Here is a 21,684-nt window from a genome sequence, read left to right as displayed (position 1 = left end):
GGGAGTTTTAGTAATATACCCAAAATAGGGGCTGAAATTATAAAAAAACCCTACATGAAATGCACTTTAGAAACATACCCAAAAATCATTTACTACAAACAAAATGAGTGTTGAATTTCTTATAAATTACATGACTGCCACAAACTAACTTAAAAGAAGCCCAATACAAAAATCACAAAAAGACCCAAAACAAGCCCACCTCAGACTTTTAAAAAAACCCAAACTTAAGTATTTTATAAAAAAACACGAAAACCAAGGGCATGTCCCCACGACCCTTCATTCTCCATCGAACCTCTGCAAACCATGTCATAAAAGTACATTGTTAATACCATATCATAGAAGTACATTGTTAATACCATTTTATAGAAACATATTGTTAATACCATTTCATAGAAACAAATTGTTAATACCATTTCATAACCAAAAAAAAATAAATTGTTAATACCATTTCATACAAAAAGACATTGTTAATACCATTTCATACAAACAGAACATTGTTAATACAATCTCATACAAAAAACTATTGTTAATACCATTTCATACAAAAAAAAACCATTGTTAATACCATTTCATACACACAACAAAATTAATAAAATTTTATATAAAAAAAAAAAACCAAAAAATCCCAACAAGACATCCGATATCCTTTGAAGAAACCATCTCCAATTGTCTACAGTTTCACCAGATACAATCGCAAAGACAAAAGGAAATACCTCTGCAAAAAAAAAAAGTACACTGTTAATACTATGTCATAGAACTATATTCCTAGTAAAAATCACATTCTGCATTTCATAAACTTCAAGTGCACAATCATATATATAGAGCAAAATATAGAGCATGCTTTGTTACTGAAAATCTGTTAATACTATGTCATAGAAGTACACTGTTAATACCATGTCATAGAAATCAACTCAGTTGCAAGGTATGAACTGTTGTTATACTGTTCATACCAGTCACTGGAAGTTAACAACTACATCATTTCATTTGCATAATCGATACGATAAAAGTGTACAACGTGATACCACTCAAAATCAATTAAATCATTTCATTTGCATAAATAATTGATCCTTCATCACTCCACATACCATAAACATTGAAGAATCTGAAATGTGACACTTAGAATCAGATAATACGCTATCTAACAGCAAATTCTTATATACATTTGTGTATGATAAGTCTGGTAAACTCACAACAGGCAGGATTAGGGGACCCGACGTGGCCAGATAAGTTGTCACCCTCATCCATCATGCTCATGGCACAAGAAGTCTCTGTCATACCATATCCTTCAATTACTTGACAGCCAAAGCACTTGCGATTTTCGTTACATATGCAGCAAAAATTTCATTGGTCTTAACACTTGAGAAAAAAAAAATGAATTTTTTTTTAAAATTGCATTCTATAAGATAGCCAACTTACACTCTAAGGAAGTCCATGACATCAGGGGACAAGGGTGAAGCACCGAATCCCATAAAACGAACTCGTCCTCCAAGCTTTTCCTTTATTTTGTTGAACACCAATCTGTCCCATATTGGTGATCCATTCGAACCTGAAATAATTGTTTAACATAGAGAAATTTAACAACAGCATAACTTAAGTAATAGCCTATGAGAAGGTGAAGTTATTAGTGTATATTACCACTCATTATGGATTGCTTCTTGGAACTGTAGGCAGTTTGAAATAGTCTCTCCCTTAGAGTCCTAGATGTTTTAACAGAATTTACAATTCTGTGATGGACTGAATTAGATATGACATGGAGACCACATGAACAATAATAAACAATACTTTTAAGCAGCAGCCAACACTTGTATGCATCATTTCTCATTTATTGCATCTTCTTCTATCAGATCTATAACCATATGAAAAGACCAGTGTGGCTATTAAAGAACAAACAGGTAAAACAAGGAATGACACCAATGAGATAGAAAGAAACATATTATACCACGACCACAACCAAAGTAGAAGTCGCACTCCCATCCAGATTCTGCGCGATAAGTGCTCCCAGTTGCAACTGATAAGCAAGCATTCAGTTCAGCTAACATTAGTACAAACTCTACAGCCACATGTACCTAAGATAAGATCTACAACAATGTATTTCTTCAATATGAAAACTAGCCAGCATGGTGCAAGAGAAGTTAGGGAAACCTTGATGATCTGGTGAATCCCGTAGGTCCCAAGAGTCATATGGTGAACTCCATAGATCCCAAGCCATGAATTTCAAAGGCATATATATATATAATATCCTGAAATGCAAATACGACGAAGTCATGATTCTATGACCAAGACATTAGAGCACAAAGATAGTTAAGTTCAAATGTTATAACTTGAAAGAGAGCTCAACCTTAGGCTCAGAATATCATGTCAACCAAGTCCAATTATCCAGCAACTTATTTTATGAAAATGGAACCCAAATCGTAATCAACAGTACACCACTAGAAGTTTAATGAATAATGTAGGCCTCAGTGTTACGACCGTCGAGGTTCTGGTCGTTCATGCCTTCGATTGCGTACCTCATGGCCTTCTCGTTGCTGAAGGTGACGAACCCGAAGCCGAAGCCCCTGGACCTCCCGATCTCACGGTCGTTGATGATCTGGAAACACAAAAAGAAACCAAATCAAATCAGATCCGTCCATCAAAACCAAAACGTCAGAGTATAATCAAACAAATACACAATAATAAATAAAAATGAAAAGGAATCGATCGATCTTCAATCTTTGGGAGAGAAAGATCAAGTAACATAGAGAAACAGAAGATCAAGTAGCAGAGAGAGAACATGCGTCAAACGGCCCTTCGATTCGATGATCTCACCGAACGGAGAAAAGGCCCTCTCCAGCGCATCATTGTCGGTGGCCCAGGCGAGCCCTCCGACGAAGCTTAGAATGATGAGGTTGAACAAAAACTGAGGTGGAAGAACAAAAATTGAAAATTGGGGTTGAAGATGAAGATGAGAGACTGGAGGTCGTGAAATGAGTTCTGATCGGGTGTTGATTAGAATTCCAATTTTATGTTAAAAAGGGTAATAAAGGAATTTCATCTTAATAATTAAATTAAAAAATATACAGCTGTTGATTTTTGGGTTTATTTTGGGTGTGTTTATATACATTAAATAGTATAGGGTATTTTTATAATTTTATGTCTAGGAATGGGTATTTAACTAAATTTCTAATTTATTTTCTAGTTAACACGGGGAAGTCAAATGCTAAAATTCAGTCACACATCAACACAGGAATAAGAAATCTAATTTATGGTAGTTTCAATCTTTGGTCAGTTTGGCATTGATGTGTTGTGAAAATAATCGTTGTTAGATTTGTTGTGAGAGAAAGCAGTTTGGCGTTTGGTAAACTTTTTGTTAAAAATGTTGTTGGTACTGATTCCCGCATAATCATTAAACCCAACGACTCTTTGAAATTGATTCCTGCATAATCATAAAATGAAAGTACCTCATAGGTGCTTTCCCTTATAGCTTTCTCTCACAACAATTTTTAACAACAAGTGATATTTTCATAGTTTACCAAACGGACTGTGCTGCCCAAATTTTTTTTAAAATAACTTATCACCCCAAATAAGCAATGTCAAACGGGCACTAAATATCAAAATATCAGTTAATTGAAAAGGAAAAAAAAAGGACCTAACCCTATCGATTATGGGACCAGACCATATTGCATTTGTGCGTGTCGATTTGAGCTTTACAAAGATGCTGCTACTATAATTCACTTGCATTTTGGTTAACAGACAATTAAAATTTCCTTTTTATGAAGACAAATTTGATTTGAATTCAATTGTTGCATTTTCGCAAATTTTTGTAGTATACTATTTATTTTGGTTACAAATTCTTGAAAGAAAAAAAAAACTTGCAAACAGTTCTTTTGTAGTTTAATTGTTTTGAATTCAAAATCTAATATTAGTTCAACTTTAGTTTTGGCCTATTTTGTATTCAATTGCTATATTATTTTTTTATTTATTATTTATAGCTATTAATTTTGCAAAACGGGCCGAGAGTTTATGTGATATTATTGCAAGTTTTATTGAGCCTAATTATTCTTTATTTTGCTGGCTGTTATTGCTTTGAATTTGGCAGAAAAAGGTACAGTTTTTGTAGTATACATGCAGTAGTTTAACACCTTGGTCTGACTCTGATTTGGGAGGCAATCCACTACTATAAAAGCCTTAACTAGTTGGCTGGAAAAGGGAGAGCAGCATATTCCGAGAAATGTTTTATTATTATTATAATAATAATAATTATTTTTATTTTTATTATTTTGTCCAGCCACATTTTTTTTTCATGGGAAAGGTTCAAGTGTTCACAGGATACGAGCAATGCAAATGTACGCTTACAAGGGCCACAAGTTGTTATATCTTGAAGAGTAAGGCTGCCATACAACCTCGCTACATCGAGACATTATCTCTTTGGGGCGAAATCCCAAAAGATTCTTTCATAGGGATGTCACAAGAATGATTGGCATTGCCAGATAAGTTTTTCCATTTGTTTTGTTTGAGAACTGGGTTTTCAAGGTAACATGTTTTATACAAAGTATTATCTTGTTGACTCATCTGGTGATAAATTCGCATATACATTACTGATTTATTGATTTGAGTTTTCCAATAGTACACCTAAGTGCCTGTTTGACATTGCTTATTTGGAGTGATAAGTGATGTTTTAAAAAATTTGGAAAGCCCAGCTCGTTTGGTAAATTATAAGAAAATCACTTATTGTTAAAAATTGAAGTGAAAAAAATCTATAAGGGAAAGTAGCTAATAAGGTGCTTTCATTTTCTAATTATGTGGGAATTAGTTTCGAAGAGGCACTAGGTTTAATGAAATTTACAAACGTCCGAAAATACCCCAATCTATTTCACGCAATCTTTTCTCTTCGTGTGTTTTCTCCTTCGCATCCCTTTGCTTCTTCATGCCATCTCTTTCACTGAGTTCTCCTTCTCTTGAATCTCTTCTATTCTTCTTATTAATTTTTTCTTGTTGAATCAATTGAAGTACACTCCTGAGAAGCCACAAGACTCAAGTAAGAGGCATATTATGTTTATTTCTTCTCAATTTCATTCTTCCCACTTTCTCTTTAATTTTTAGGGTTTTAACTATAAATTTCATTTTTCACTCTCTCTTTAATTTCTAGGGTTTTAACTTCAATAGTTGTTGCTGTTAGTTTTTATTTATTTATTTATTTTTCTATTCCTGTTTTTGTTTCTTTGTTTCTTTGACAGAATATTGATTTTTAATGGAATATATTGGATTTAAGTTGAAACATTAGTGTAGAGCATTTGGGTACAAATATTTAATTTTCAACATAATAATTTATTTATTTTATAATTAAAATAATTTTTAGGATGTGATGGAAACATATTTAATACCAATATATATAAGTGAAAGTGAAAGTGCTTTCCCTTTTATCAAACACTTTAATAGAAAAGTCATTTCAACATAATGCCTTTTTTAGTCATTATACACAGCTCACAGCACTTTCATAAAAAAAAAAAAAAAATTACCAAACACTAAGAAACTAATTATTGTACCAACAACACTTTTGACAAAAAGTTTACCAAACACCAAACTGTTTTCTCTCACAGCAAATCTGACAGCGATTATTTTCACAGTACAGCAATGCCAAATTGGCCCTAAGACTTTAGGGGCAGTTAAGTAACGTTTTCAAGGTCCAGTTTTCATTTTCTATCAAAAACGTGTTCGGTATGTCATTTTCATTTTCATTGGAATTCATTTTCTGAAAACAAATTCAAACTCATGTAAAAAAATGAAAACACCAAATTATCGTTTTCATTTTCTATCTAGTGTATTGGTTGATTGCATTTTTTTTTCTTTTTTTTTTGTTTGTCTGATTTTTCATTTGTCATTTAGTTTTTCAATTTTCAGTTTTTTCATTGCACTTCATTATTTTATGTTGTTACACGAGTGTATATTAATTTTATGATAAAACCATCATATATTATTCAATTTCATATTTATTTTAAATTAAAGATAATATAATTTTATTATCTAGGTTTTTCTAACATTAGAACTTTTATTTATTTTAATAATACATTATTATTCTCAAATTATACATTTTTCATTGTTTATAATAAGTTAAGCCTTTAAAAAAAATATAATAATTTTATAAAAAAATATTTTTTAGGATAGAAATTCGCAAAAAATATACTTGAAAAATGACTCACATATTATTATTATCAAATTTTCCTACCATACACGTTTTCACTATTTTTATTTTTTGAATTTGTTTTCCAATATATCTACTAGAAGCATTCTCGAATCCTGAAAATGAAAATTCATTTTCTCGTTTTCATTCTCAGAAAATATTCTCCGAAAACATTACCAAATGGGTCCTTAATGATTTGCTATTTTGGGATTGGGTGTACATTTTGCCGGTTTGGCATTGTTTCCGTTTTCTTTTACACTCTGCTTTGGGGTTCAATTAAGTAATAATCATGAAAAGTAAGTAATATAACACCTAATAACCTGACCAATATGAAAAGCATTTTTGGCCTTTAATTATTGTTGGTTGCTATTTTGACATGCATGTTTAAATCATGAATTCTTTGTTTATCATTTTTTTTCTTGGATTCCTTCATAATGCATACGAATGCTAATAATTTGTTTGTCCTATTTAATGTGCTGGTAATTTATGAATGTGGACAAATACAATAGTGTTGGGTATATTTTTTAATCATTTTTTTTGTTCTCAGAATGTGAATCCTTTGAGGCATTATTGGCAATCTTATGAAATATACACCCTTTCCTCAATTAGTGGGGTTGATGACCCTTAACTTGTGAGGTCATCGTCTTAAGATCCTTTTATTATTATTATTATTATTATTATTATTATTATTATTATTATTATTATTATTATTATTTTGTGGTCAACATTGGAAACATAATGGATTTTCTTTAAATATTTTAAAATGTGAGGTGCTTATGTGTGAAGTTTTCTTATATTATGAAATTGTATTATGAGACTAATTTGTCTTCATTTTTTGATATGAAAGTGTGTGCAACAAATGATGATCTAGGTATAGAATTTTGGTGGAGACTTCTTATTGTCTTAAAGGGTCATATTGCCAATCGAGAGGATACAGTGATAACTTGGATATGCGACCATAATTTCAACCACTTGGAGTACACAAAAGGAAGTAAGAGTATCTTGAAATACTCAGTATTTATAGTTAAATTTATTTAATGAATTAAGCGTTATATTGTTGTTTATAAGTGTCAGCAGGTGTACTCAAAGTTTCATGGACCCTTAGAAACTCATATTTAGATACTAAAGAATTGAGAGGTACTTTTGATCATAAGATTTGATGTATGATATATTTCCGATATACTTTAATTTATACCGATGCGTATGTGATTTCCAATTATATTGAAATAAAATCCACTAATCATTTGTGTGCAAGATTTTGTAGGAAATATTTCTAATAACATGCAGGTTTAGGATGCGCTAAAGTGGAGAACAGAGACATGACTCACATTATATATGCCTTATGAAGGCTAGTCATGAAATGCATGCCTCGTGGAGAAGGCTACTAATGCAAAATGTCAAGGGGGGTAAGCTCATAAGGGAGTCACCTGGGCAGGTAAACCAACTTCTTTGATTGGCAATCTTATGAAGGAAGTTCAATGCGATAGAAACAATCCATACTGCGTGACTCATATAGCACTCATAAAACTATGGAGATATCCTTGAGATATTCTTTTGCTCATCCCTAAGGCAAAAGTGTTATTTTATGTGGCGTTAGAAAGAGATTTATCCCTGAATGAGTTTCGAGGAGGCCAATCTCCCACTTGGTGCAAGTCACATGTACTCTTGGAGAATTCACCTAAGTGAGAGATGTCGTGAGGTCGTGACTGTGAGAATTGAGCTATTCTCTAGTAACTCTCATGAGAATCAAGAATAGCGCATGGCCATAAATAGCGCTACCCCACATCCAAGTCTCAACCAATACTATGTGTGGGATATGTTGAAGTTTGGTCAAAGGTGCCAAGTTCAAGACTTTGTACACTTAGGTTCCTCTGGATACCATCATCACTAAGTGAAGGTTCAAGCCTGGAAGACACCTACACCTATTGCATAGTATTATGTTGCCCATATATAAATATATATATTTTCACTATTTTTTGTCATGGTAAAATTTTGAAAATCTTGTGGGGGATTGTTGGAATTTTAAAAGGTTTTAAAAATTTTACTGTTTTGATTTATTTAATTATTTTGGTTGTTTTATTTTATTTATTGTGGAGTATATAAATATTTAATTTTAAGGTTATATTCTATATTGAATGCCTTAATTTTCTAGTTTAATGTGGTGAATGTTACATGTTCTTGGATGCCTATAAAAGGCCACTCTTCCTTCACATTTGACATACGACCACATAACACAAATACTAATACAACACCATACTACCACACTACCACATACCACATACCACATACCACAATCACCACCACAATTTGTTTCTCTCCTCTTCCACCTTTTATACTCTATATACCTATATTATTATTTTTGGGCAACGGTTCTGTGACTTGGAGACCTATATCCAACTGTGAACGTGCTCATAGCGGACCTTGAGCTTGTGTATTGGTGATCGTATATTGGAGTCTTGTAGACACCTGCACTTATGGAGGCTACAAAGGCTTTAGGACAATGTCTTTGACGTGCTTCACAATACCAGGCTTGCTTTCATAATCTTAATTTCTTTTACTTTTATTTACCTATTATTTATTTATTTAGTTCTATTTTACCTTAAAAGAATTTCCAATTTGTTTTATATATTACTTATATTATAAAGGGTTTGCGTTTGGCTTATACGGAAAGAGGAAAACTATAATTAGGATTTACATTAAGCCCTATAATTGATATGTATTGAGTTCATTTCTGTGCGGGACACATTGAGAAAATTTCACTTCTACTTAATTTTATTTAGTTTGCACTCGATTTATTGACATGGTTAGTTGTTTGTGGTGCAGAATCGCCATTTAGAACCCAGAGTTTAGGTTTTCAGTCTCGAATTAGTAAATCGCTTAGATTTTAGATTTTAAATATCAAATTTTGGGGTGGTAGTACGTTATCATCTAGGGCATTTAGTAAGAGCAATGACAAAACATGTGGTGGGTGCAGGGGCGGACCGACGTTGGGACAAGAGGGGTCATACGCCCCCTTGGAAGGCTGGAAATTTGGGAAGGGAATCCATGAAAGCCCCCTTGTATGCACACCAACTGCTTGATGGAAGTCCCAGGCGAAACCTCCTCTGCTGCTGCGCAGCTGGGCTGCGCGTCTTTTTTTTTTTCAAAATGAGCCTTGCCAAACGACGTCGTTTGGTCCAGGCTCAGTCAAATTTTTTTAATTGACCTGGCCTCAAAACGACGTCGTTTTGGGCCAGGTTTTTTATATAAAAAAAAGGAACAGCAGCTCTCTTACCCGATCCCTCTGCTGCACAGCACCTCTCCAAACCCTTCATTCCCCCAATTTCACAGCTCCAAGTCCAACCCTATCAAACCCTCACATTAGACAATGTTGGAATGTTGGAAAGGAGGTCCTTGGCCATGCTTCGAAAGTGGTGCTTACAAAGGATACCTCCACGATTGTTGGTGATGGAAGTACCCAGGAAGCTGTTAACAAGCGAGTTGCCCAAATTAAGAACCTTATTGAGGTGAAACCCTCTTTCTCACCTTCACATCCACAATTGCTTACAGAAGTTGTTTGTAATTCTTTGTTGTCATAGTCTTATAGCCTTAATAAGTTAAACTATATATGCAGGCGGCAGAGCAGGACTATGAAAGAGAAAAACTTAATGAAAGGATTGCAAAACTATCCGGTGGTGTTGCTGTAATTCAGGTTGGTTTCTAAATACTTGTAGATGATTTGGATTACAATGTAGTACCAATGGGAATTCATTTGTATGAACTTTTTCTTGAATGTTCGAAGGTTGGAGCACAAACTGAGACAGAGCTGAAAGAAAAGAAACTGAGAGTCGAAGATGCTCTGAATGCAACAAAGGTAAAACAATTCACAACACTCAATCTTTGTAAATTATATCCCTGTTAAGTTTTGTTTCATCTGGTCTTTTGCACATTAAAGAAACCAGCAGAAATTTAAAAAAATTGTAATTGTCCAGGCAGTTGTTGAGGAAGGTATTGTTGTTGGAGGTGGAAGGTATTGTTGTTGGAGGTGGATGCACCCTTCTGAGGTTGGCATCAAAGGTTGATGCAATCAAGGATACTCTTGATAATGATGAAGAAAAGGTAACTTATCTATTGCTTATTGAACTCCCTCAATCTTTTGAGTTTTGTCAACAGAAGATTCTGACAATGGCAGAAATTTTATTGATTATTGGATATGCAGGATAGAGTTTTTTTCCCACTAGGTTTTTCCTAGCAAGGTTTTAACGAGGCAACATGTGCGCACTTCACATTACTCTAATGTCCCAAGTAAGGTTGTACTCTTTTTCCTTCGCTTCGGTTTTTTCCCACTGGGTTTTTCCAGGCAAGGTTTTAATGAGGCAACTAATCTAGGGATATGTGGTCTCCAAGGGGGAGTGTTATAAATAGTGGAAGTGGAGCCCACAATCAATTATGAAGTTTGAAAATGAGGCAAAAATTTCACTGTACACTCACGGATGAAAGTGATGGTTTGAAATTGAGGCAGAAACTTTGCACTGTACACTCACGAGAAAACTTCAGAAGCGCCTATAAATAGGCCTGTTTGTTCATTTGTAATGTACACCATCAGAAGAGAAGAAAGAAAAGGAGAGTGAGATTTGAATACTATTGAGTGAGTTTCTATTTGAGAGGAAATTCAATCTGTGCAAACGCCACAAGAAAAGATATAATTCCACTATCATTTTTCAGTGGTAATTCCATACTCTAATTATTTTATTTTATAACACGCACAATAATTATATTACAACCTGAGCTTTTGAAGGTAAAATGCTCCATATTTTGTGTTTGTTTGACTAATTGCATTAGAATGTCCCCAACGCAGTCCAGATTATTTCACTGAAAGCGCAGTATGGCTCCTTTAGGACAACGAAACAAGCCCGTCTGTTGCTTATTACACAAGACATTACCAGCAGCAAGGGTGTTTTATGCCTGATAGAGGTGGTAGGGTATAACAAAGAGTTAGAAGACTCCGGTGACAAGGCATAAAGCAACGGAGAGTTGCATAAAAGTATAATTCCTGGGCGCGAACACTACAAAGAAGCGATAACAAGTATTTTGAATCACAAAGAGGTGCTAAAATGTCAAAAAAGATGCACGCAAACTTGCTCAAGGAAAATAATAATAGTAATAATAATAATTTTCCAAACAAACCTCAAGAGCTATTGTCCATTACTTTCCGAAAGAGTTCCTTTGGGGCTGCAAATTACAGTTCAAAGAAGAAAATAGCCAATAAGAATTAATGCCACGTTGATAGAATGTAAATTTTGTATTAAATTGAAACTATATTAACAAGTGATATAGGTTAATCTTACCAGGCAATCCAGTGAACCTCTCAAACTGTTCATATGCCTGTCCAATGAACATTTCCAACCCACTAACAACTATGGCCCCCGACGCTTCAGCATCCTTCAAGAGTCTGGTCATTTTGGGGGTGTAAACAGCATCAAAAACCAACGAGTAAGATCTCAGAGCGTGCTGCCAAAACAGAAAGCCAATGAAATCTACTGCCTTTGAAAGTGACAGCAAGTTGATGAATCACTAAATAGCATTTGATCAACTTTGTGAAACATGAAACAACAATAGAATATGGTGTAAGTTGGTTTCATAGCTAGAGGTCTGAGGTTCGATCTTCAAAGACTATTATTGATGCATGGGTTTTCCAGGTAATTTTGTCCAGGAAAAAAAAACACTTGAATCTGGTAAAAACCCAAGGACCTAACTAACCAGTTTCCTTAGTTTTAATCTATCGAGGTTGCCCCCTTAATTTCATCATATGGTAATGAATAATTAAAGGAATTAATGATTTTTTCCACATATAGTTTTGCTCTTGGGTGGCCTTTAATCATTTAACTCAAAACCTAAAGGGGCGGTATTGGTTTTTTTTTTTTCCAGGTCAATGGCTTAATGAGATCAGGTAAACAAGAACCTACCTCTTAAGCTTCTAGTGTGGAACAACGATGATATCCAGATAAGGGTCAAGTATGTTAACGAAGATATTAAGAAAGGGAGCCCAACAAACTTTTTTGTTAGGAAACAAAATCAATATATAAAAATACAAACTGAAAGGCGCAATCAAAGTAGACCAGTGGTCCAGAGAAGACAATCATTACTCAACATAAGATATAACAAACTTAACATAAAGATGCACAAAACACACCAACTGAAACAAAACAAAAAAATAGTAAAAATCTGGCCCCTACAAACAAATAGCATCGAGATTAAAGGTGACATCAAGAGAGAAATACCACAATTGAAACAGAGTTAAGACAGCTGAGTGCGGCTGCAAGAGTACTTCAAGGTCTAGATTAGGATTAGAAGACCGAACTAGGATAAGTTTCTTGACCAAGACATAGAGGTAGGTTAGGTCTACAGGGTCTGGGATAATCCACAATATTTTAGAACATGTCTAGGACCCTTGGAGAAAAATTAGAACTCAAGTAGACAGATAGAAGTAGGAAAATCAGAACACAGAAAACTGATTAGAATGACATTCTTATCATCCAGAAGGTATTTTGGTTGACTGGGCCATTGGCTGGTTGTCAGCATCAGCTAAGACAACCTACTGGTCGAACAGAGGTCTCCAATAAAAGACACAAAGAATCTCGATGTACCAACCAATCATTGTGGTTGACCAGTAACTTACCTCAGTCGATCAATCCTTGGGGTTTATCTGTACCCCTGTTGACCAATCCTTTAGAAAACTCAAAATTTGAAGTACTGAAAAAAAGCCGTTGCATGCTTTTTCAAATACACCTTGCATCTTACAAAAGAAGGGTGAAACCCAAAGCTTAACAAAGGCTCTGGATAGGTGAAGGGGTGATACTCCTCCTTTGTCAATGTGGCAATAGAGAGTTTTTTTCTCAGTATTAGTGCAGTGGATGTTTGTGAGTCTGCTCACCTCTTCATTGGTGAAAGAGATCACAGGTAAGCTTCACATCTCTAATCTTTGTTCTGTTTCTATTGCTTGTGGATCGTGATTAACTTGCCATTTTTGTGTATAAGGATAGTAGGCACTGATACTCGACTTACATAGCTCAATATAGTTCACACACTACACATTTGATCCTTATTAAATAATAAACATACACTTCTAGGTATGAGTGAATATGTTGACGAAGACTTATTTGTATGCGATTAAATGTGTGGGTTTCCTAACTTCGGTTTGTCATAAAATTGTTAACGGAGGAGATAGTAAAATTTAGAATTTTAGGTATGGCAAATTTCATTAATCGTAGAAATGCTAAAACTGTGATACTCCAGATTGGGCTAGCACGTGTTAAATCCCATTTTGGTTCTGTACTAGGTAGATCTGGCTATATAAACGATTGCAGGGAGCCTCATTGGTAACTAGTCCTTTTAGGGTATATCACTGAAGTGGTGTATGCTTTTCTAGGTCGATATGGGTTATGTACGCGATTGCAGGGAGTCTCATTAGTAACTAGTACTTTTGGGATAAAGAGGCGTGAACTTCCCTAGGTCATGACATGAACATAGGGGGTCATAAAATCCAAATGGAGGGTGAAGTACGTTAACAAATATATAAAGAAAATGGGGCAGAGACTCAAAAGCACCAAGACTAGAGACAATGAATCACAGCATTGAGTTACGCATCTTTGTTTATAAGCACACACTACGCTTGACACACATAGCTTAGGATTGGAATTTGGTTTCGAGGAACCTATAGATCTCAAAGTCATAACGTGCCTTAAATTGATAATGCTTAGAAGTTAGAGAAATTTGACAGTGGACCAATCTTGAAAGTTGTCCATTAGGATTGCCAGGGTTTTAGGTTAACCCAAACAAAAAAACCCCAATTTTTATTGGAGTTATTTGATTCCGGCTAAACAGTTCTGGCATTAATGCAGGTCGGCAGCCATTTCAGTATTTGGTTTTTTACTTGCAGATAGAAGGAAAATATATGGGAGAAAGAATAAAAGAGGGAGGAGAAGGGAGGAAGGAGAAAATCTAGTGGAACACAACAGAAAACGAAAACTAAAAACAAGTTCAAAAAGTTTTTTTTGTTTTTCAAGTTTTGTTTCATACGATCTTTCGTTTCTCCATCCTCCCTCCCTCCTCTCTTCTTTCTCCTTCCTTTCTCCCTCAATTCTCCCATATGTTGTTCTCTATCTTTAGCTAAAAAGTGAGAACTACATGGTTACCAAAGGAGACGTTAGTGTTCAAGTGTTCGTGAATTGTGGTTTATGCAGTTTGAAAGATATGTTGTATTCACCAAATTTTCACAAAATATCTTCAGGTTACATGGTGATAAGCTGAGCCATGTATGTGTCAAATCTGAATGCACTACTATTTCATATTTCAACTCCTTGGAGATGCATTTTTAGCCCCTTTTCTCCATATACGCTAGATATCCCCATACATTACGGTACCAGCATACCACCAACAATGCATAGTCAGAAATCCTCAATCACATTAATCCAAATTATTCTTAGGCATCTTCATGTTAGCTATACTTTCTACCACATTCTACCCTGGCATTGGTTGCAAACGATAAAATCATCTGAAGTAACTTTCTTTCATCTATTTAACAAATTGTGCTAACTCTATCCTTTCAAAGTTGTGTTGAGTTCTTATTTCTATTGGCCAGTTCACCAATAATCTCACTATGTTATTTACGAAGATACCTAAAAGTTTGTCAAGTTAAAAGAATGTTGAATTTAGAATGCTAGGTGTTGCACACAAGTGTGTTACAATGAAAAACTTCACAAAAAGATAACATTTTAAGAAAATTTCATTTAAGTTGGTAGAACTAAAAAGAATTAATGCATTCATATGGCTGTCCTCATTTTTCTGAATATAACAATTATAACGATCATATGCAAATTCAAATATATCAAATATTTTAATACAAGGCCAGCCGATGATTTATAATTCAGCACAATGGGAGGGCGCCAAACCTTAGAAATGGGCGTCTCATCAACTTTTGGTTGCATTCCAATAGATGTTGTGTTTGCAAGAATCATGCCCTCCTCTGGGTGGAAATTATCTAAATCAGCAAGAGACAAAGCATCTCCTCCAATTGTGTCTGCAAGTTCTCTGGCTCGATCTTGAACAAAATAAAAATCAACCATAAGAACACAAAATCACAGTGATTTCCTTTTTGAATGGGAAAATGGAAGTGGAGAATACTGAAAAAAAGATAAACAAGGTTTGTAGCTAACATGCTATACAAAGGTTGCACAAAATGTCAAGCAAAGATTTGAGGTGCAGCACACTCCATTTTTAGAACATCATAAAGGGCATAATAGAGCATAGTACAAACTACAATAAAGCACACTTCAAAGGTTGCACAAAGCTTTGAATCTCATAATTTTGATGTAAAAGTAGTTTATAGATTTCTCAGAACATAGGAAAGGATACAGGTTGAATCGGATCCATGGTATCAAATTTTTTTCAATATGTGCACTTAGTTCAAAGAGATTGGTCATATCAAACATCTGACACAATCTTCTCAACAGTTATCAATGCATAAAATTAAAGCAAAATGCTCCATATGATACCAGAGACCTGCATAAATAAAGACATTCATCCAGCAAATCAATCAAATCTTCTTACAATTCTAAATAGCCCTATAAAATGCCAACCTGACTCTGACATCAGCGCAATTCTCGCAAAAAAGAAACCTTTGTACCCAGAGGAACGCACTGTAGCATTCCCACCCTATATGAAAGAAATGTACACCACGGGCAATCACCTAAGCTCCAAAGGCCTTACCAACACTACCATTCCAAAAGCAAGCATTGAGTTCTGTCCTAAATAACCCTACTAGGAAAAACATATTGATGCACTCAACCAAAATCCCATAATAAGTCCAACTAGGTTATGACATTATGCCAACGAGAAAGGGCAAAGAATAATTACTAAGAGTGGTAAAGCCTAAGGGTTTAACATTATGAAAACGAACAATGAGGATATTTCAAACAACAAAATCATCAAAGTGAAATTAATCAAAGAGATTACTCAAATGCAGGTTGGAGACACATAAAACGATACTACTTAAGGAAAATGAGACAATTGAAATGGTGGCAAATCTCAATTAGAAAGGATCTCTATCTTCTGCAATAGAGTAATTCACCAAAATCCACCCTGAACTTGTATCATACTTTCAATTTATCCTTAATTGCATTTTCCAAATAAATGATTCTGCCCTTCAATCATATTTACTTATAATCTATTTTTTTAATTAATAAAAAAATAAAGAAACGGGTGCTGAGATGATGAATAAGTGGATATTTTACTATTCTGATCAGCCATTTGAAAGAACACCAAAAAAAAAAAAAGAAGCAATAATTGTTAATGAAATGGTGTGAAAGGATGGATGAAAACAAATAGTTTATGAACTAATAAAAGAAAGAAAGAAAAGCTCGAACTGAACCATAAGTGCGGTTAGCAATTGCAATCCTTGCTCCCTTCTGTTTTGCACCATAAGCAAGCGCCTTGCCAGCACCTCCAGCACCAATAACAACAAACAGCCTACCAGCTAAAGGTGAACCAGTAATACTGCCACTTTTATTTGAACCTGTAGAAAAGAAGAGTTGGACCCAGAACACCTTACAGAAAGATTCTTGCCAGCATAAAGAAAGATGAAAACTTAGCTAGTACAACATGATCAAACCTGTCAGTCCATCCTCAATAGCAGAAATAGCCCCAACATAGTCCGTATTGAACCCAAATAACTTCCCATCAGTTGGTCTCCTTATAATGCAATTAATAGCTCCTATTGACTGAATATTGATCACCATAAAAAAAAAACAATTATCAAAAAGTATGACTGAAAAAAAAGAAGACATGTATTAGTCTGACTCAAAGGTAAGCCAAGTATTCAGGTGAAGAATGCCAGCATCGTAACATGAATGGTTTCTTCAGTACCTTTGCAACTGGATCAACTTCATCACAGCACTTAAGTGCAGCTTCCTTGTGGGGAATTGTAATGCTGTTTTAGAAATGAAGACTACAAGCTGTGATCATGATGTAAAAAGAGCACGAAAAAACTGTATATAGATACTACAATTTCTATTTGACACTAAGAATGAGCAATAGAAAAATGAACCTGAATCCAGCAAAATCCATTGAAGAGTAAGTCTGGAGAAACTTTGCAATGTCATCTACCAACAAATGTACATAAACTCCATTGAAACCTACTGACTTGAATCCTTCATTGTACAGAAAAGGTGATTTGCTGTGGCTGACAGGCTTTCCAATAATGCCAAACACTTTTGTGTCAGGCCCTATCTGTGCAAAATTGTATAGATGTAATATATCCTTCATAGTGGGTTGACCAGGAGCTGAAACTATTCCCGAGTCAAGCGTACCAAAAGTAAGATAACCACCAAATTTTGCGCAAAGTATCCGTGAAATCAAACCCCTCTCACCCATTACAAGTCCTATTGTTGGGACCTGAAATTCCATGAAGGAGTCAATTTCTTCTTATCATATGAAGAATAAAAATGCAACGACTCAAGGAGAAGACATTTCATGCAGGCACACATGTGTGCGCCCACAGATGAAGAGAGACAGAGTAATGCAAGTCTCTTTGCATCCTGTTCTCCTACCCTGCATGAGAGTAAGAGTCACTCTTTCTCTTCATCAATTCATGAGAAGATCAGTTCTCAAACCAGAGCTGTAATCTGCCAACATTCATTCCCTGAATGAACCCCAATTATTTGATTAGAAGGCTTTACTTATTATCATATTAATCATTTAAACAAACGGAAATGCCAGTGATATTCACATAGTATTAAGGTGGCCCGGAACACGAGGCTCACACTATTGTAGAGTCTAGAAAAGGTCAGATGTAAATACCCTTATCCCCACTTGAGGGAAGGTTGTCCCCGATTTTAAACCCGTAGCCTCCAAACTGCAACGGAGTAACTTATTGTTGTGCCAAGGCACAACTCATGTTTACAGAGTGTAACTAGTAGCAGAAATCATAAAAAATGCACACCTTAGTCAAACATACATATGTGCATAGATATGTTCTATGTATACAGTCGATTACAAAATGCATCAACTTCATCTCCTAAATATTGGCATTATAAAATGGTAACTACAAAAACACAGATTAAAATTCAGCTTGGCATGGATAGAAACTGTGGGCAAAGATTTAAAAGTACAATGCAAGAGCATACCACCTAAGGTGCTTACTTGAGAATGCACAGTTATTTGAAAAATGCGTGCTACATCAGTGATATCCAAGGCAGTGGTTGCAATCTTCACTATGTCAGCTCCAGTGGCTTGTATTCTTGCAACAAGATTTCCAAGAGCCTCAACAGATGGAGTATGTTGATAGTTGTGAGAAGAGACAATAACTTTAAACTTTTCAGGCTTCTTTCCATATATGGAGTCGATGAATTCATGAGCAACCTTCAAGGAAAGGTAATAACATTTTTAAAAGGTAATTCAGGTTTAAGCCTTTGGGGTTAGCCCAAGTGGTGTGGGAGGAGGGTGGGAAAAAGGGTTAGGTCAAGGATTTGATCTCTTCCAGTATAACCAAAAGACAAAAAAAGGTAATTCAGGTTTTACAATCCCAGTGTGACAAATTTAAAATGGAAAAGGAAAGAAAAATATCATTTGAACGTCTTTGTCATGATGGCAACAGTAAGAATATTAAGCATAAAAGAATAAATGTATTCATAGGCTTCTTCATCAATACTGCAATGCACAAGTTTTAGAGTTCTAATAACACATCTGGCAATCAATAATAAGCTCTTGAAAAAAATTTCACTAGTTTGGACTTGGGAGGAATAAAACGCTATCGCTTTCCTTTTGTTTCTGTATTAATTTTTTCATCCATGAGATGTGATCAATTTTTTTTGTTCAAGTGCTTGTTCAATAGGGAAAAATTGATGTTTTTCACCTGCATGTAAATTTTTGGATCATCCTAACAAACAAAGAAACAAAAAACTTAAAAAATTAAAAACAAAAAGGAAAAAGAAAGTCCTTGATAAGTTCTCGTTATAATCACAGAATCTAGCATCCATGAAGGACGAGACGGAAGAGATCATGTTACACATCTTATGATTCCATCATGCCAAACAACAGAAACGTTTTATAGTTATACATTTATAAGAGAGGAACCTGAAGCTCGACATCAATGTAATCAGCTCCAAGCTCCATCACTAATCGAAGTGCATCAAGTCGATCTTTTTCATCACCATCATACTGACCACCTTCCCATTTTGGTCTACAAAATACACAATATGATATATGACCTTGCTGGCAGATTATTAGGGTGATCACAGTACAAAATTGTTAATGATCAGCAAAGAAACACATGGCTAGATATAAGGCAATGTCAAGTACTTTTGCGAAACGGGTAATGGGCACATCAAGCTTCACACAGAGTTTTAATTGTTTGTTATTTTAATTTCTTTTGGATAAATTCTGATTGTCCCCAAATTGATCTATATGCATATGATACATGTGCCTATGACTAATTCATCAGTCATAGGCCAATCGCACTCTTTCCTGATCCGGAAGTCGGTTTTACATTAGAATACTAATTAAACATGAAACATCCATTACTGATCAGTTTTTTCAACTAATTTTGAACCGGACTTATCATTGCTTCACTTTCACACTTCTTGATCATAATAAGTTAATAAATTGTTGTATTTTAACAATTCTTTGGTTCTGGTGCACTACTTGAATCCACCCAATAGAACCAATTCAAATTCCTAACATGCTAATACTACTACAACAACAGAATTGAAAAGCACCTATCATAAAACAAGCTTGATCATATAAGAAATCTTCGGTAAAATACCTATATGTGAAAAGAGTGGGCAAAGGGGATTCTTTAATAAGGGTCTTGAGATCAACATTGTCGAAGGCCTTCAAATGATCCAATCTAATCTCCAAAAGGTCAGCACCAAGGGTTTTTGCCTTGCCCATATCAATCAACATCTTATCAACTGATTCTGCCATTATTGGAGCACAAATTAGGGTTGAACTCCTCCTCACTCCTTTACTTCCCACTTGCAGGCCACCAGAAGAAGCAAGCTGAAATTCCCACAAAAAAAAACAAATGTAGAAATGAGACAACATTCACACTAGGGCAGGTACAATTGCTCTGAATCTGATCTAACTAAGTTCAAGTATATCTATTTGGTTGGTTAACAAAACAATGCAGGAAAATACGTAACAATCTGACAATTTAGAAGCTTATCATTTCGTACTAATTTTCTTGGCAGCCAATCAGACAGAGAGACTAACATAAGAAATTGTAACACAAACTAGATTATCACAATTATTCTGCTTTCTTTCAAGTTTTCTATCTTCCTTTTGTGCTTAGAGAAAATCCTGAGATTCGGAAAGTTTCAATCAAATTTTCCAAAAAGTAGGTTTTTAGTAATTGTTAAGAAGAGTTGCTTACCAAAATGTTTTGAGTAGAATCCATTGCTGCTGTGAGTGAGGGTCTGAAACAAGCAGAGACGCTCCTTTTGGTCTGAGAGGGTCTTTGCAGGCGTCAAGAAGGAGTTTGGTGGGCGTTTATTTCCTTTCCTTTTTAGCTATTGAGCCTTGCCCGACCTGGCAAAACGGGTCGTGTTTGGGTCGTATTCTTGTAAACCCGTTAAGAAAGGCGGGTTGACACGACACAACACAACCCATTAAATTAACAGGTGAAAAATAGCAAACACGACCCGTTTCAACCAAGAATAAAAAAAACAATTAAAGAAAAAGGAAAAAATTGGAAAAAAAAAACAAAACAACTTTTAAAAATAAAAAAGTATCTCGTCGACCAGCAGAGAAGAAGAAGAAAGCTGGAGTCACTGGACCTGGTGTTTGGTGCTGCGCGAGGTGTTCCTTCGCGAAGAAGGTTAGGTTGGGTTGGATTTTTCTTTCTTCTTCCTCTTCTTCCTTTTTCTTCTTTCTTTTCCCTCTGCCCGAGAAACCAAAGTATCAATCATCTTGTTCTCTTCACAGCATAAAGTTCAATGTTCTGTTCACATAATATAAAAAATTATACAAAATTGAGATAAATAAAATCTTACAGTACAGGGAAGAAAGACCAATGATGCTTCTCAGTCCTTTCAGTTGGAGTTTCAGAGAAAGGTTGAGTGAGGGTTTCAAATTTCATTCTTTCTCTTTTGTATGCTTTTGCAAAAATTAATATTATATTAACTTACCTACAGTGTTAAATTTATATAGGGTTAATTGTTTTATTAGTCTATGAACTTAACCCAATTTGTATTTGAGTCTTTTAATTTCCGAAATTATCTTGTGGTCCTTTAACTTCACTTTCATTAGGACAAATGGTTCTGTCATCAATTTTGTTAACTTTTTCTGTTAAATACTAGGGCAAAGTGATATTTTTATATTAAAACCAAAATAAATAAATAAATAAATAATATCTTTTAAAATAACAATAAAAGAAAATCAAATAAAAAACCAACAAAATAAATAAATAAATAAAGTTTGGGGGAGAGAGAGAGTTTAATTTTTTATTCATATTTTAATCAATTTAATACAAAAATACAATTTTGCTCCTGCAT

At 34.7% G+C, this 21,684-nt stretch overlaps 3 protein-coding genes across 6 annotated transcripts; 1 reads left to right on the top strand and 2 right to left on the bottom strand.

Moving 5' to 3' along the window:
• Window positions 1-511: 511 nt before the first annotated feature.
• On the bottom strand, window positions 512-3,013 carry LOC110761430 (uncharacterized). 3 transcript variants are annotated; one of them, XR_015836828.1, is made up of 8 exons: window positions 2,806-3,010; window positions 2,508-2,587; window positions 2,143-2,240; window positions 1,940-2,008; window positions 1,636-1,734; window positions 1,417-1,546; window positions 1,191-1,308; window positions 512-715 (listed from the first exon to the last, which is right to left on the bottom strand). XR_015836828.1 is itself a non-coding variant. In XM_088255792.1 (8 exons), exons 1-7 carry the CDS (start codon window positions 2,836-2,838, stop codon window positions 1,238-1,240), a joined length of 540 nt encoding a protein of 179 aa, XP_088111918.1. In that variant the 5' UTR covers window positions 2,839-3,011; the 3' UTR covers window positions 512-715; window positions 1,191-1,237. The 3 variants fall into 3 exon arrangements, 2 of the variants coding, with proteins under 2 accessions (XP_088111918.1, XP_088111919.1); XM_088255792.1 differs by having other exon boundaries at window positions 1,191-1,268; window positions 2,806-3,011; XM_088255793.1 differs by lacking the exon at window positions 1,636-1,734 and having other exon boundaries at window positions 1,191-1,268; window positions 2,806-3,013.
• A 6,093-nt stretch (window positions 3,014-9,106) lies between these two features.
• On the top strand, window positions 9,107-10,218 carry LOC110748946 (ruBisCO large subunit-binding protein subunit beta, chloroplastic-like). The gene is made up of 5 exons (XM_088254604.1): window positions 9,107-9,216; window positions 9,420-9,663; window positions 9,771-9,848; window positions 9,939-10,010; window positions 10,129-10,218. Exons 1-5 carry the CDS (start codon window positions 9,107-9,109, stop codon window positions 10,216-10,218), a joined length of 594 nt encoding a protein of 197 aa, XP_088110730.1.
• Window positions 10,219-10,764: 546 nt separating this feature from the next.
• On the bottom strand, window positions 10,765-21,308 carry LOC110751590 (bifunctional 3-dehydroquinate dehydratase/shikimate dehydrogenase, chloroplastic). 2 transcript variants are annotated; one of them, XM_088255791.1, is made up of 13 exons: window positions 21,184-21,308; window positions 20,565-21,071; window positions 19,956-20,191; window positions 19,268-19,373; window positions 18,335-18,553; window positions 17,241-17,587; window positions 17,060-17,123; window positions 16,806-16,914; window positions 16,566-16,709; window positions 15,088-15,236; window positions 11,485-11,647; window positions 11,324-11,368; window positions 10,765-11,202 (listed from the first exon to the last, which is right to left on the bottom strand). In XM_088255791.1, the coding sequence occupies exons 2-12, from the start codon at window positions 20,586-20,588 to the stop codon at window positions 11,325-11,327; spliced, it is 1,605 nt and encodes a 534-aa protein (XP_088111917.1). In that variant the 5' UTR covers window positions 20,589-21,071; window positions 21,184-21,308; the 3' UTR covers window positions 10,765-11,202; window position 11,324. The 2 variants fall into 2 exon arrangements, with proteins under 2 accessions (XP_088111917.1, XP_021808812.1); XM_021953120.2 differs by having other exon boundaries at window positions 10,765-11,101.
• Window positions 21,309-21,684: the final 376 nt, after the last annotated feature.

This window comes from Prunus avium, chromosome 6 (genome assembly GCF_965620075.1).
Source record: "Prunus avium chromosome 6, drPruAviu1.hap1.1, whole genome shotgun sequence".
NCBI classification, from domain to species: domain Eukaryota; kingdom Viridiplantae; phylum Streptophyta; class Magnoliopsida; order Rosales; family Rosaceae; genus Prunus; species Prunus avium.
The sequence above is the reverse complement of the archived record's forward strand: the minus strand, read 5'-3'. Positions and strand labels throughout refer to the sequence as shown.

Bases quoted from the DNA above. Each gene is read 5' to 3' on its own strand.
- LOC110761430 (XM_088255792.1), bottom strand. From the start codon at position 2,838: ATGATGCGCTGGAGAGGGCCTTTTCTCCGTTCG. The intron at 2,588-2,805 runs GTGAGATCATCG...TTGTGTTTCCAG, and splicing joins GAGGGCCTTTTCTCCGTTCG to ATCATCAACGACCGTGAGAT. The intron at 2,009-2,142 runs GTTTCCCTAACT...CTTGCTTATCAG, and splicing joins GGATTCACCAGATCATCAAG to TTGCAACTGGGAGCACTTAT.
- LOC110748946 (XM_088254604.1), top strand. From the start codon at position 9,107: ATGACAAAACATGTGGTGGGTGCAGGGGCGGACCGACGTTGGGACAAG. The intron at 9,849-9,938 runs GTTGGTTTCTAA...GAATGTTCGAAG, and splicing joins GTGGTGTTGCTGTAATTCAG to GTTGGAGCACAAACTGAGAC. The intron at 10,011-10,128 runs GTAAAACAATTC...GTAATTGTCCAG, and splicing joins ATGCTCTGAATGCAACAAAG to GCAGTTGTTGAGGAAGGTAT.
- LOC110751590 (XM_088255791.1), bottom strand. From the start codon at position 20,588: ATGGATTCTACTCAAAACATTTTG. The intron at 17,588-18,334 runs GTAAGCACCTTA...ATGGAATTTCAG, and splicing joins AAATAACTGTGCATTCTCAA to GTCCCAACAATAGGACTTGT. The intron at 16,915-17,059 runs GTACTGAAGAAA...ATCAATATTCAG, and splicing joins AAGTTGATCCAGTTGCAAAG to TCAATAGGAGCTATTAATTG.